Source organism: Tympanuchus pallidicinctus, unplaced genomic scaffold (assembly GCF_026119805.1).
Source record: "Tympanuchus pallidicinctus isolate F22 unplaced genomic scaffold, pur_lepc_1.0 scaffold1, whole genome shotgun sequence".
NCBI classification, from domain to species: Eukaryota; Metazoa; Chordata; class Aves; order Galliformes; family Phasianidae; genus Tympanuchus; species Tympanuchus pallidicinctus.
Window position 1 is genome coordinate 19,878,219 of NW_026294618.1, and position 15,646 is coordinate 19,893,864.

General features: G+C 42.5%; 1 protein-coding gene across 5 annotated transcripts in view; it reads left to right on the forward strand.

Moving 5' to 3' along the window:
* The first annotated feature begins 2,876 nt into the window (after positions 1-2,876).
* The window catches only part of ARHGEF10 (Rho guanine nucleotide exchange factor 10), a 108,616-nt gene continuing 95,846 nt past the window's right edge, over positions 2,877-15,646 (forward strand). For 4 of the 5 annotated variants that reach the window (XM_052697048.1, XM_052697075.1, XM_052697085.1 and 1 more), the window contains exons 1-2: positions 2,877-2,956; positions 15,476-15,551. In XM_052697048.1, the coding sequence (XP_052553008.1) occupies positions 15,515-15,551 (37 nt within the window). In that variant the 5' untranslated portion in view covers positions 2,877-2,956; positions 15,476-15,514. Of the gene's footprint in view, positions 2,957-3,033; positions 3,141-15,475; positions 15,552-15,646 lie in introns of those variants that run through there. The other variant, XM_052697057.1, reaches the window with a different exon arrangement.

Here is a 15,646-nt window from a genome sequence, read left to right on the forward strand (position 1 = left end):
GCCATGTGTCCTGGTTCTGAGGTGTTTCTGGAGGATTACAGTATGTGTTCTTTGTGGAGGACGCATGAGCAACAGGAGAAGCAACTGGACATAAACTCCTCCAGAGAAGTTGCCTGCTGTATCAGCAGATAAGCAGAAGAAAGAAATTGAGGAAGCCAGGCATCACTTGAGAATCTGGTAACTTAAGTCATCTTGATCAGATTTCGGGCAAGTTTTTGGAAAGCAAACCAGGTGAATGATATTGTATGTCCTTAGGAGTCACACTATTTGAGTCTATACTCAAGCATCTCAATTTTCAGCAGAGCATCACATGGGCCAGAAAACTGCTCTGTGGCCACGGTGTCCTTGAGATGCCCAGCACCTGTGCTGGAGTAGATGCCTGTCCTTTCGCTGCTTAGAGATGAGACAGACTTTCGCTGGAGCTCCTGTAAGCAGTAATGAGAGGATGAGAGTAAGTAAATGCTGGTGAGGTCCCATTGTACATCTTTCACCTGTAAAACTGATTTACATCTTACAGTGCTTGGTACAGCCTGATCCTATTAACTCTGGCAGCAGCCATAGGTGTGCTGTAGTTATTGACAGCTAATTATGGGTAGATAAATAATGAATTTCATTGTAATTATTAGATGATAACTGCTACTAAGACATTGCTGTAGGAAAATACTAGGAAGAGTGGAAGATATTTTGGAATTTAGTATCTTGCTGTATTATAATATGATCTGTTGGTTTTATCCAACAGATATTATGACTGTTGGATTTATCCAACAAGGTTTCCCCTGCAATTTTCTAATGGAATCAAAGAAATATATTGAAATCCTCCTCCTGCCAAAGGAGCCTATTGCTTGTAGATGATACTTTTAATCATGGAATTGAACAAGTTTTGCTGAAGATGATTTCCTGCCATTTCAGCTCATGAAATGACAGCTGGATATGAGTGAAATACAATGTATTTTAAGAAATTACAGAAATGACAGCTAAAATCATCTCTCTGCTGGAAATTGAACTGAATACCATAATGGTAGTTCTGGCCTTAACCTTCCCGTGTGACCCAATTTTCTCTCTTCATTTTCTTTCCTACATAAAACCTATACAGCTATAGTGGAAGACGCATTACATTCACACTGTAACTAATTGCATTGAAAAGAAATAACTTTGTAAAAAAAAAAAACAAAAACCTGCAATATTTTTGAAAGTAATACTTTTAAATGTTTCATTTGGATTTCAATTCATATGAACTCACAAAAGCATGAATTCGTTTTGCATGTACCTTCTATTAGGCTATAGAGAAATGAAAAACATAGAGGAAAAAAAGTGGAATGATCAAATTTCTTTTGAAATACCATCATTTTCTACCATAAATGGAAGAAAGATCTTACAATTTTCACATAATGATAATATACTTACTGTGCTTGGGTATATTACATTACTGGCAGTAGCATAAATACACTTAAGTAGGTTAATATCATCAATGCCTGATGCATGGATCTTTGAGTAACATTCGGTTTCACATTTTCATATTTAAAAGTACTCTACAGATTTTAAATTGTATATAGCATTATGAATTAGTTGCACCAATATTAAATAATTTTTGGACTGCTGAAAAGGACCTGGGGGTACTGCTTGGTGGCAAAGTGGACAAGAGCCAGCAATGTGCCCTCGCAGCCCAGAAAGCCAACTGTTGCCTGGGCTGCACTAAAAGAAAAACAGCCCGGGGCAAGGGGAAATGATTTCAAACTGAAAGAGAGGAGATTTAGACTGGATATAAGGAAAAAGTTTTTTTATGATAAGAGTGATGAGGCACTGGAGCATGTTGCCCAGAAATGTGGTGGATATCCTGGCCCTGGAGACAACCAAGGCCAGGCTGGACGGGGCTGTGAGCACCTGATCTGGCTGTCGGTATCTCTGTTCATCGCAGGGGCGTTGGACTGGATAGCCTTTAATGGTCCCTTCCAACTCAAACGATTCTATGCTCCTACATCAGGAACTGAAGAATTATAAAATTATAATGTATTTAAGAATGTTTTTCATCAAGGTGTAACAAGTGTACGTGGCTATATTGTAGAGTACATTCTCAAAATAATTGTAATTTTTTTTTTTTTTTTTTTAAATTTTGATAAAAGGGGACTGTGACTTGTTTTCATGTGGGCATACAAATGGTTAGTGGTATGTTAGGGATAGGCATTACATCTAATCCCAGGCAGCTATGATGGACTGGGGGTTGGCTCAGAGACACTGCCTCACAGGGACTCTTACTGTGAGGCACCAAGGGGAGCAGTTCGCAGCACTGACCTGCGTCGGGGATGAGACCTGTGTGTTAGGGATGAGATGCCAGTATCCTTGAGAAACCTTTATTTTGCTGTGCCGAAACAAGTTCGATTTTTTGCAAACTACAGGAGGCCTGCATTTCCAGTGACAAATGAGATTAAGTTCTAAAACAGCCACCGTGGCTTAGCATGCTAATGTACTGGTCCTAAGGACGAGGCTGGGATAAATAAAATAGAAAAGGTAACGTCAAGAGGCGTCTGGATGAGGAGGAGCTACAAGATACGGTTTAGAAGCTTGTGGTAGCAATGGTGATGGGAGGTCGGTTGGACTAGATGATCTTGAAGGTAATTTCCAACCTTATGATTCTGTATTCCGCACGTGTCCAACTTTTCCGTCCCGGCAGCGAGACGCGTACACCTCCCGTTCGTCCGGCACCGATATCCGCGCGGCAGGTGCCCTCGCCCCGTTTGCAGGGCCCCGCGCAGCGCCGCCGGGGGCGGAGGGTCCGGGCCCGCCCCGCCGCGAGCGGCGTGCCGCTGCGCCAACCGCGCGTCCGCGGGACTGCGCGCCGCCCCAATGGTGGTGGGTCCTGCCGCAAGGCCCGGCAGAGGGCGGGGCGCGGCGGGTCGGGGCTGGGGGTGAGGCGAGCGGCGAGCGGCGCCCAGCCGGGACTTAGCGGCTCGGCCCGGCGGTGAGTACGGGAGCGGGGCCGCGCGGAGCGGAGCGGCGGGATTTCCGGCTCGGCGCGGGGGGAGGAGCGCAGCGGGGAGGGCCCCGCCGGCCTCGGTGCTCTGGGCGGTGGGCACCGCCCTCGGCTGAGGACGTGGATGGTTTGGCCGGGGCCGCGCGGGGAGGCGGGCGGCTGCCGGGCGCCGGTGAGTCCCGAGGGTAACGGGACACAGCTCCGCCCGGCTGGGGGAACGCGTTCGACCCTTGGGACGCGGATGCTGGGCGCGGGGGTCGCTGCTGAACGCCGCGCGCCCATTCCTGAAGTTTCTGCTGCGCGCTTTTCCAGCGGGCTCTGCTCGTGCGGGCGGCATCCAGCCGTGGTGGGCGCAGGGTGCGGGGCAGCGTTCGGCCCTTCGGCCCAGGGCGGTACCCGGCTCGGCGGTACCCGGCTCGGCGGTACCCGGCTCGGCGGTACCCGGCTCGGCGGTACCCGGCTCGGCGGTACCCGGCTCGGCGGTACCCGGCTCGGCGGTACCCGGCTCGGCGGTACCCGGCTGTCTTATCCTCCGGAACGCTGTTTAAAAAAACAAAGCCCGTGTATGCAGCACCGACTTTGTAATGAGGGTTTGCAGTTGCTTTGCCTTTCCCGAGACAAGGGAAAACACTTTGGTGCTGTAGTAACGACTTGTTTGTTTTTCCGAAGGAAGTATTAAAATTGTCTTTCATTTGTTAGTAATTAGGTATCGGAGCAGCTACACAGTTGTTGGTGGAGACCCCAGAGCGTGTAGTTATTTCAGGAGCAGCTCTGAGTGCACGCATTGGCCTGGTGGGCTTTGCCAGCAGACAGGAGTGAGTGCTTGAGGGGACAGGTATTAAGAATCTGTCCATTGCAGAGGGTTGTGTTACAGCACGTCTGGTGGTGTCATTTTGACCCAAGATTTTATCTGTCTTGAATTCTGTGATTTTGGTGTTTGTTCAACCCACAGCTACTGAGCATGGCTTTTGTCTTGTGGTGGCAGGTATGAACTTAATCTTGCTTAACTGCAAGATAAAAATGGGTTGTTATTATTATTTTCAGTTGTACAACTTCACTGTCACAGTAAAATGCATATATAATTTTTTTGTGTAAGATTTTTTGTTGGTACTGAGAAGGCATAAGGTTCATTGCTGGAACTTGGGGCCGTTCTTCCAGGCAGCTGCAGGTCAGGCTGCTGGCTCTCCTCTGCTCCTGTCACCTGGGCACTCTGATCTTGATAATCTGTCTGACTTGCTTGGTTTAATCCATCTTGTCTTCTTCTTTCCACCCCCTTGGCTCAGCAGCCCATGAACTAGTTACGTGTGTTTATCTGGCTACGAACAGTAGCTTTTTAGACAGTGCCTTGAAATTGGATATTTATGAAGGCTCTGCAGTGAGAATTCAGTGCAATCTGGGCACAGCTCGATTTACTTTTGCATGAAAAATGGAATGTTATATGGGCATGGATGAGGCTTGTGATGGGGCAGGTGCTCTGTGTCCAGCATGTGGGGTTTCTGTGGCTGACAACCATGGGTGTATGCGGGGGAGAACGGGTTGTGGAAGCAGGCTACAGCTGGAAAATGTGTTTATTTTGGATATAAGAAAAAAGGTTTTTTTTTTATGATAAGGGTAGTGAAGGACAAACAAGTTGCCCAGAGAGGTGGTGGATACCCTGAACCTGGAGACACCCGAGGCTAGGCTGGATGGAACTGTAAGCAACTTGCTGTAACTGTAGGTGTCCCTATCCATTGCAGGGGGGTTGGACTGGATAGCCCTAAGGTTCCCTTCTAACTCATGTGATTCCATCAGAAAAGAGTGGCCAGTAGGGACGAGGAGGTGATTGTCCCCCTCAATTCTGCTCTTGTGAGGCCCCATCCTGAGTACTGCATCCAGGTCTGGAGCCCCTAGTACAAGAAAGACATAGAGCTGTTGGAGAGGATCCAGAGGAGGGCACAAAGATGATCAGAGGGCTGGAACACCTCTCCTGTGAAGACAGGCTGAGGGAGCTGGGCTTGTTCAGCCTGGAGAAAAGAAGGCTGCAGGGTGACCTCATTGCAGCCTTTCAGTACCTAAAGGGAGCTCACAAACAGGAGGGGAGTCAACTCTTTGAAAGGGTTGATAATTGCAGGACAAGGGGAAATGGTTTTAAGTTGAGGGAGGGAAGATTGAGATTGGATGTCAGGGGAAATTCTTTACAGAGTGAGTGGTGAGGTGCTGGAACAGGCTGCCCAGAGAGGTTGTGGATGCCCCGTCCCTGGAGGTGTTCAAGGCCAGGTTGGATGAGGCCCTGGGCAGCTTGGTCTAGTATTAAATGTGGAGCTTGGTGGCCCTGCCTGTGGCAGGGGGGTTGGAGATTTGTAATCCTTGATGTCCCTTCCAGCCTGGGCCATTCTGTGATTCTGTAACTCTGAGAACATGCTGTCCAGCAGTTCCTGCTCAGCACTTGTCTAAGCAGGATCCCCTAGGTCTTACAGTCTGTTTGTGGCAGGACATGGAGAGGAGCCATAGCGCTGTACAGTGGTTGTCACTGTGACTGTGACATCAGCTGTGCAGGTTGTGGGCAGCTGGATTTGACAGGTCAGTGGTTAGAGCACCACAGCATGGGAAACACTCTGCCCTGTGAACAGATCCCTGTCTCCGTGCCCCCATCTGGCCGGAAACCGCCGTTCCTCTCTGCAGAGAGGGCACAGATCTGCCCGCGTCAACTCTGGTGATCCTTTCTCAGAGCAGAATGAAATGAAAAAGAAAATTTCTGGAACTTCTTGAAATTTCAGTAATACATCAAATATTGCCCTAAATTCAGTAGTTCTATAGCATGTCTTAACTCAAGATTTCCAAGATCTGAACTTTATGAGGCGCATAGCCTTAGTTTTTTAGTTGACTGAATTTTTAATGTCAAGTCGCAACTTTTTGAAAATGCTTTTGGTGACTCTCAGCATCTATATCTCGGCTTTTGGTGATTCTTAGCATCCCTAACATCCCCCTTAATATCTACATAAATCACTCCTCTCAGCAGTACTTTTTTGTATTTACTTAATGGTTGTTGTTTTATGAGTATAAAAGCTTGTACTGATTTTATTATTATTTTATAATAATATAAATGATTGTGGTTTTTTTTTTTTGCTAGAATACACTAGTATTTACTTCTTTGTGGGATGGTTCTCTTCTGCTTTTCTTTCTTTTTTTTTTTTTTTTGCTTGAATGTACTTAGTGTCAGCACCAATAAATATCATTACGAAGAAAGACCGATGTCAGAGGACTCTGTCATTTTGTTCTGAGCTGTTCAGGGGTCCTTGTGTAGTTGATAGACATTTGAAAGGAGACAGCAAAGTTCTCTAAACCTTAAAAAACTTTTGTCAGACTTCATAATTGTTGACAGAATTTGTTGCAACTGGGAATAGTACATTATTCACTTGTGTAACAGGAAGTATTTTAATTGCTTCTATATAAAGTAGAAATTATTTTTGGACTCTGCTGTAGAAAAATTCATAAATTTCAGTCTAGTTCTGAACAAGTCAGGAAACAACTTCTGCAGTCTGTAGGGAAGGGATATTTTTGATTTGATATTTTGGATTAAAATGTATGCACTGTACAGAGCTATGGTTGTTACATTCTTCATGCTTTTTTAATACCACTCTGCCCTCAGTTTTGTGAGTCATGGAGAAAGTAGCAGTGTGCAACACTCAGTTTTCCTTCTGCATGTGGGACAGTTGTGTTCATTCCGGTTCTGTCAGGTGACTTCTTGTTTCATCAGGTTTGTCCATTTTACAGATTTAGTTTAGAACTGTATAAGGGATATTGTGGGAAATCATTTTATGGCCTCTAATTTGGAAGGCACTTTTGAATCTGTCTAAATAAGCTCAGCTTCTTGGCGGCTTTTTAATCTGCAACTGCATTTCCATACTGTGCTTGGCTACTTGTGGAATAAATATTGCAGCAATTGTCCTTTATGGAAAGTTAATTGGGAATGTTTTGTAAGTTCTAGAGGGGCAGGAAGTGAGGCTTCAGTGATAGTGTCATGAATTACTTTCATTTTGTGTGTATTCTGCAGAGTGGGAGTGAGGCATCATTTTGACATCCAAGACCTCCTTTTCTTATAGTAGCAACTCACTATGGATATTTTTTTCACCCTTGTTCATACTTGTATAAAATCTCCTTGCTACCTTGCTGGTGGAAAATTCATACTGAAAAGTTGTGTTCTGGCTCTATAAGTACTTTAAAGAGTGGAAAAATGCAGGAGAGCCATGGCCCCCTCAACCTACTGATCTAGGGGGGGTTCAAAACCGAGCCTGGGAATTAGGGAGGAAGGCCACAGGGGTGCTCTAAGGAGAGGTGCTCTTGTGATGAGAATGGATGTATGTTAGCAGGGCAAAGCCAAATTTTTACTACGTTTTGCTATGGAACTATGATTTAATTTTCTGTCTGTTTCCATATCTTTCTCAGTAAGATCACTGTGTGTGTATGTCGTAGGAAGAGAGCAGAATCTGGGCAGTTGTGATCAGTAGCACCTGTGGAAGGAAGCTGCTGCACTGGAAGGAGCTTCTTTTGAGATTTACATCTCTTGGATGTTTTCTTGTAGTCAGAACTCTGACTTTTACTCTCATCAAAATACTGAAGTTGATTTTGAGACCAGGGATATGTGAAAGTACAAGTTGCTTTCAAAGGGAACAATAATAAGTCGTGCTAAGCAAAATTTGAAAAATATTTTTGCAAACCTGTGTTTTTCAATCAAAAACTGGATTCATGTTTTTATTCTGAAACTGCCCAAATCAGCAAGAATGTGGGAAGTGATGCATAACTGGACAACACTGATTCATGTCCTACACGTTAGCTGCTCAGGAAGCCTGAAGCTTAATGTCAAATGTGTGGGTGAAGCAGTTAACCAGAGCAAAATAAATTGTTCTACTTACACAGTGGTGAATAGGGGTATTATCTTGGGGAATGTCTGCTTCGGTGACTTACTGTTCTGTACAGCACTTGTTACTTGGGACTGAACCATGAATCCAAGCTATTAGGATCCAAGATCAAGGTCAAACGTTCACTCTCATTTCTGTTCTCTGGTCTGTTTTTTAGAAATGCTTTCAAAATGATTGCAGAAATAATGTGGATGTTGTTTCTAGTTACAAAGTTGGGAAAATGTATCTTCTACGATTGCAGAGCTGTTTCTTGTGATCATCTCATTAAATATACATAACAAGTATACAGTTTCAAGGGGATAAATGTTATTTCCTTATCTGTGAGATTAGATGATAAGTTATAAAAAAGAGCAAATACATACATCTTCTGCTAGGACCAAAGCGTGTCTTCAGCCTAGGACTTGGTATTTTACACCATTTCAAAGCATTCTGTGTGTCTGATGCCCAGAGTTCCCTTTTATATATGATATTTTGTGTTGCAAGCCGAGGATCGTCTGTTTTCAGTCTCAAAAACTCTTTTAAAAAGTGAGCTAATTAATCATTTTCAAATCAGGGAAATTGTGGAGACCAATGATGTTAGAACTAGGTGCAGAACTTACTTGGAAGACTGCACTCCAATTTATTTATTGTTATATTTTTGAAGATGAGAGCTATTCTGTGCATATGTAATTTATACTTTTCTTCCTTACTCTAATTAGTCTTTAATGGCTGTTTCCTAATTTCTTATCTATTTAAGTAATGTTTTGCTGTTGTAAGATCCAAAGAAATGAAAGCTGTGTTAATTTTCTTAAGTCATGCATTATGACTTTAATTTATGATTTAAAATGTACTTCCATATTTTACTCCAGATAGTTGCTTTAGAAACACAGGAATAAGAGTCTGTATTTACATTCTTAATAACTTGAGTTACAAGGTGAAAAAAAAAAAAATAATTTTAACACTTCTTAATGGTCAGATATAATTATCTGTAATGTTCCCCCGCCCCCCAGGGATAAGTAGTAACAACAAAAGTAATGGTTGCTACTCTTCCAAGGACAGTAGTAACCAAAAAACTGGAAATTTTTAGGGAAGGTGGCTCTGTCAGGACTGGTTTGCCCTAAAGCTGTGGGAACTGAATCTTCTGTGCAGTGTATCATTTCACTTGAGTCATTGGGAAGAGCTTCTGATACATCTCCTGATACAGTTGCCGTCAGTATCTTGAATGACAACCTGTGGTTGTAAAACCAGCAGGCTTGCAGGTTTGACCTTTGTTTTTGAGTGGAGAAATGGATTAGGTAAGAAAAATTACCAACTCTATCTACAGAAGATATCCCCTGCAGTCCTGTTTATTCTCCCCTGACAAGAAATCAGGATCCTTGTGTAGTGTGAACCTGATTTGCTGGGAAATCAAACTAGTTTTTGGGAGGCTGAAGCATCTCCTGTGACAGACGTACTGTGTGCTACACGTGAGGCTCATCAGAAGTACTAGAGAAATGCATGTTTGTAAATAACATTTAAGAAGTCTCTGCATAATAATTCTGTCTGTTATTGTAGCATGCATACATATAAATCATACATAATTTTGCATCAGAATTGAGGTGTCATGAAGCATGTGAGGATCTTCTTTGACTTAGAAACCTTCATGAGAGTGTTTCCAGCAAATGTAGTACTTAATCTCCAATACTGGTAGAGAGTATTTTGAATTAAGTTTGTAAGATAAAATTTTGGAAGCAAGATTGCTTTTCCAGATGATGTTAGTTACTTGATTACAACAAAATTTGGAGCATTTTTTTCTATGAGCTCCTAGTGTTCATATTTCTATTTGGATGTGTGACACAGAAGATCCCGGTTGTGAGCTGGCAACACAATCCTCTAGTTTCATAGAACAAAGGCGTCAGTCCTGACTAAAAGGTGTGTGACCCTGGCATTACTTGTAGTTCCTCTAGTGCCTGTGATTGTTTTGATACAGCTGGTCCTTAGGATGGAAACCAAAACCCAGGGTGATGTTCCTGTTTTACCTGTGTGTATTCAAGCTGTTCCCATCATGAGAGACAGAAGAACCAAAGGCTTTTTCAGCAAAAGTCCATTTCCCCAAGGACACACTCAGGAACCTGTTCTGTTCCTTGGTTTTAATTACTTTTAATCCATATTTCCCCTTATTTCATAAATATTTCTAGGTCTCAGCTTCCCCATCTGTAAACAGCTTAGTGCTACGGAGCTTAATGTTTGTTAACGTCTGGGTTAACATTTGGTTTGGATTCAGCAAGGTTGTTCACAGAATACCACTGTGATCTATGTGGATGTGCTACCAGAGGGGTGAAAACTGAGTAGCTGAGTGTGTCGTAACCAGCCTGGAGGCTGGTGACACGAGGTTTGCACCAGCCATCTGCTGCACAGTGTAGTCTTTTTACTATTTTACGTGACTTGAAACATGACCAGTCCTCGCTTCTGAAGTTTGCCAGTGACAGCAAATCAGGCAAAGAGGAGAGCAGTGGATGAGATCAGCAGGAGGTGGTCAGATCAGAGGAACAGGCTGACAAGAGCTTTGGGAAAGCCATCAAGGACAAGTGCAAGGTTGTGCTTGTGGGAAGGAAGAGCTTCTTTAAGAGGAAGGATTTCCCTTCAGTCCGTGCTTGTCAAACCACACCTAAAATACTGCACCCAGTGTTCTGTCCCCGGCTCACCCTGCCCTGATACAAGAAAGATGTGGATAAAGTGAAGCAAGCCAAGCACAAGACTGCAATGATAATGGTAGGCTGTGATGCTGCTGTGTGAGGAGTGGCTGGAGGGAGCTGTGGTTGTTCAGCCTGGGGAAGAGTGACACTGGGAGGTCTTCCTGGCAGCTCACCCCCAACTGCAGGTCCAAAGCAGGATTGCAGACAGTGATCATAAATCTCAAATTATCAGACTTCTATCTAGGTACAAGAACAGTATTTTTCTCTAGGAGAAAGAAGGAGTTTTCAGAAAAATCTGCAAATGGAATCCTCGCTGTCTTCTTTTCCCTTTCTTCTGATGATGTACGTAGCAGGAATTCAGTCTAGGTTAAGAATGTTGTAAGTGATGTTCTCTAAGACAAGGAGAAAGAGAATACCAATCTTCAGCTGTGTTCTCAGAGTGTCCCTGTGGATTGATTCTTGTTCAGTGCTCGCTGCCATGCTGTTCTCTAGCTTTGAGCAGAATGCTGCTTGGTGTGAGAAAGTGTGGTGGGAGAAGTCAGCAGACAAGTGGATTTTGTTTGTGCTCTGAAAAATGTGCATCTGCAAATCTGACCATGTTTGCATTGTGGCTGGTAAGAAAATTTCCCTTGACTGTTTCTGAGCCACAAATTAGGCTTTATGTTTATACATATGGAAAAGTAAACACACAAAAATTAACCTTCCTCCTCCTGTGTTATTTTCTGTTCTTGCTGCTCTGTGCCTCCGAAACACAGTTATATTGAGTATTGACAAGGACACAAAAGTATCACAGGCTTTCTCAGAGAAGTTACTTTGCAGCTTAGCTACACTAAGATTTCTTTTTTGAGTCAGGGTCCCTCAGAAATCAGTCTCCTAGTTTCATCTTTTCTGGTTTTTATTTTAAAAATGCTAGCTTGCTCCTTTTTTCTGCACTGTTAAGAATGAAGAATCTTTGTATCTCTGCAGTTACAATTCACTTTCCTTAAAGAAAATACATGTAGCCTTTACTGTTCTTAGGTTTTAGAATTGGAAATCTTGGCAGTGCGTGTCTCTGTCAAGTTCAGTGGATATATAACTGTGCCATTAGCTCTGACCACTGGGCTGCCTTATAGCTTTGGAGATGTTTGCTTTGGTCCTTCTGACTATTGCGTAAGTAATGACTTCTAGAAACTAGTTTTTATGGAGTAGAAATGCAGATGTTGATCGTTATTTGTGTCCTGGTAGCTGAAAACTGGTGGTCTATTGTTTATTGCACAATTAGAGGAAATTTTTGATGTGCAGCCTCATCTGAGAGACCTTCTAGTCCTGGAGGTAGGAAAGCTTATCAGGAATAATTTCAGCAGTGCCATGGGAGGGAAACTGAGTCACAGAGAGGAGTACTGCTTTCTTTTGTAGCCTTCAGACAGGTCTTATTTTCTTTGCTAAAATTGCCATTGTCTGTGTAAGCAGAATTTCAGTCTTACGTGCCAGGCCCCTGGTCTTCACTGTACAAGTGTTAGGGCTTCTACAATAGTTTCTGAGTGTTCGGAGTGGAGAGTTGAACTGAGAGCTTGTTAAGTTGGAGAGCTCCTTTCCTACTTTCAGTCTGTAAATATGAATGTTGCCTACTGCTCTTAATAGTGTGACAGGAGGGGGCCAAGTGAGAGTACCAGGAAGCAGACAGTGGAAGTGATGGTTAGTCTTTTGGCCAAAAAGGGTTGCCTGCCTTTGTCAAAGGATTGGGTGTATCTTGGTCTTATTCCTAGTATCTGCTGTATGTTGGGTCACAAAGGGGAAAAAGATGAAAAGGAAACTGTCAGTAGGCCACCACTATGGTCCTCAACACCCACTCTTCACCAGAGCCTGGAGAAAGAAGGAAAGGAGTACTGAGTAGATGGGAAGCTGGAAGCTAGTGGGAAATCTTAACCTTTGGGTTAGTGAACTTCAGGAGGTTCTTTCTGCACTTGTGTTTCTGTGATTGCTGTGAAGCCTGGAAGTTGTTTATGTCATTAATTAATGATAATCGTGTGTTTGAGGAATCAATTTTGAATGAGGAAAAAAGAAATTGTATATTGGTAAAATGTTTTTTTTTTTTTCATTTGCAGTATTTCAAGCCTGTTTTTAAGCTGTTCAAATTGATAGTTTTGTAATGTAATACACATGAATGTAATAGCTCTTGTGTTTCATGTTTAATAGATTTTTTGTTTTCTATTCGCTACTTTGAAACATATTTTTGGTATTCTCATAGGTAAATTTCTTAAATGATCTTGTGTTAAACTGTGTGAAGTCTACTCAATGCTGGTGGTATTCTATCTGGTATATACTGTGAAGTTTGGGACCCAGTATGAGTGAGAAACTGGCAAACTGGAGCTAGGCCAGTGAGGGCTGCCATGGCTGGGGTATTGGAAAAGATCAGGAGATGCTGCAGCAGCAGAGTTTGTGCAGTTGTAAGAAGAAAGGACTAAGGCGGTTGAATTGCAGTCCTCTGCTCTCTCAGGAGGAGTTGTAATGAGGATGGAGCCAGACTTTGTTCAGAGGTGCACAACAAAAGAATGAGAGGTGATGGTCGCAGGCTGCTGCAAGGGTAATCCCAGCTGGATGTGGTGGAAGAGTTCTTCCTGACGTGTTTAGTGAGGTGCAGGGGCAAGAAATCTCCATCTTTTGGAGGGTTTTCAGAATTTGTGCGGAGATGAAAGCAACCTGATCTAATTTTATAAATACACCTGTCTTGAGTATAGGGGAGAAGTTTCAGTGGTCCCTCCCAACTTGATTTGATATTTGATTTCTGTGATTACCACTTAAACTTGTGTATCTGCACAGTTTGAGACTTCTGTTAGTGGTCACAACTGCTGGAATCAATAGGGAAAAAGTACTGCAGCAAACACATGCCACATGAGTTGTGTACTCCTGGCTGAAATGAATTGCCTGGCTTAATCTTGATTTAAATCCCTTTGATTTCAGTTAGCTCCCTGATCTCTCAACAGAAGAGTAAAAGATTTTTATGTATGGTGCTGCTGGAGAATGTTCCATGAACACTGGTGTGGTTATTTCTGGCACATAAAATTTGGATTATTTTATCTTTATGAGGAGTATTACCAAAATTCACAGCACACAAGCTCTCTTTGCCACTGGAACATTTATCTCGGCATGTAAATGCATAGAAAAATCTGTGGAACTTGAATTAATGCAATGTATAAGTCAACTCATAAGGCATTCTTAAGTAAGAAAGTACATCTTTCTTCTTGTGAATAACCACACTGTTCCTATCAGAGAAAGCAGGTCAGCAGTTAGGGCTCTAACACTGGGGCTGTGTCCTTCCTCTACACAATTCCTGTGTAATTTGAAGCATGTCACTGAGCTAGATCAAAACAGAAAACAAGTTGAAAGCTTCCACAGTTCTATATATGCTTATTGTAAGGGTTGCTTGTTGGGAAGAAGAGTATTTTTAAAATCACTGTTGAAGCAAGTTCCACATGTGTTTAAAAACTGACATCCTGTTTAAAATTGAAATAAATAATAAAAAAAAAAAAATAAGAGGGCCTTTACGATGCCTTCCTAAAGATGCATTTGGCAGAGGTGCTGAGACTAACTTCCAGAGCTTTGCCAACACGTTTCAGATTTGAAAATATGTGTTTCAGAGATGGTTGTAAAGAATGATCTATTCTTTAAAAGAATAAAGAAATAAAAGAATTAAGAAAAATACCCTTCTCTTCAAACCATATTTTTCCCATATTTTGCCTGACTGTTTCAGGCAAAATGCATTCCAGAACTTTGTAAGTAGGAACAACCTTTAAGCTCTGTAGATAGAACATGCAATGAGAGAGGATTTTGGTGGCATGCTGTGTAGTATAAGCACTCAGTGGAGTATTTTGTATGTGACTGACATGTTGTGTATGTGCATGAATCCTTTCCTGGCTCCAAAGTTACTTGTTTTCATAGAGGGACTTGATTACCTTCTAAGGCTGGGTTGCATTTTGAGGCAATCCTTTCAGCTGCTGCCACCTTTTCTGTACTTGGCAATTCATTTTGCCTCCATACTCTAATTCATCTAGCTTATTATTTCTCTACTATTCCTGAATTTCACTATCTCCTTCAACTTAACCTTTCCATAATTTGGCTACAGAAATTTTCCAAGCACTTCAGCTGTTTTGTGTGCAGAAACACTGACTCCTTGAGATAAACATCGATAGATGACTCAGGAGTAGGACAAAAACTTATGCTACCCTTATATGCTACCTTTCCACTTAAAGCAAAAATGGTTTGGGGGCGTTGTGTGCCAGTTTGTCCTTCTGGATGACATTGGAGTATTCTTATTAAATACCACTTGGAGGAAGGAAGGAAAATGTACGCTCCCTCTTAGTGTGTATTCAGGAGCAAAGTACAGGAGTGTTTTGTAGGTTTATCTTTTCCAAAACAGCCATACTCCACTGGAGAAAAGAGAAGGTGTGCATGGGGAGTGCTCACAAGTGTTTCAGCTTTCTTCAGAAGAGGTGGGATTAGAATGGCTCAGGCAACATTTTTAAGATTAAAGCCCTTTCTCCCAACCCAAAGTTAAAAATTGGGATTTCTTATTCCCAAATGGAGAAAAGCATCATAAAAACTTCTGATCTTCCTAGGATTTTTCTGGCATTATCCTCAGGATGATTTTGAAGCAGAATGTGTACACCAAACAGACACCAACATAGCATGTTTTAATAATCTGTTTGTAATTGTCACAGTGGGAGCTGCAGAGTACCAAATAGTTTGAAAACTTCAACTTTATTCATCTGGCTTATTGAGGTCACTGCACTTTCTGGCTCAAGTACTGAGAACTATGTACGTAAAAATTTGGACTAGATGTGTTCTGAAGCAAGAAGCCAGGCACATCTCCTCTCTTCCATCGTATTATTAGCTATGAGCATGGCCAAATTGAAAAGGAGTGTCTGTATAGTTGGAAATGATATTCATGTACAAAAATGTTCCCTTCATTTTTGCAGGGTTTTTCAGTCAGCTGAAGGTGTGGTGGATACACTGGGATGGACACAGAGGAATTCCCTCCCCCACCCCCAGAAGGTAACTCAAATAATTTTTGGTTTGCAAATAATTTCCATTGTAACAATGCAGCTTTATTTTCAAATGTATTTTGAGGGTTGTTTTTTTTTCTTTTT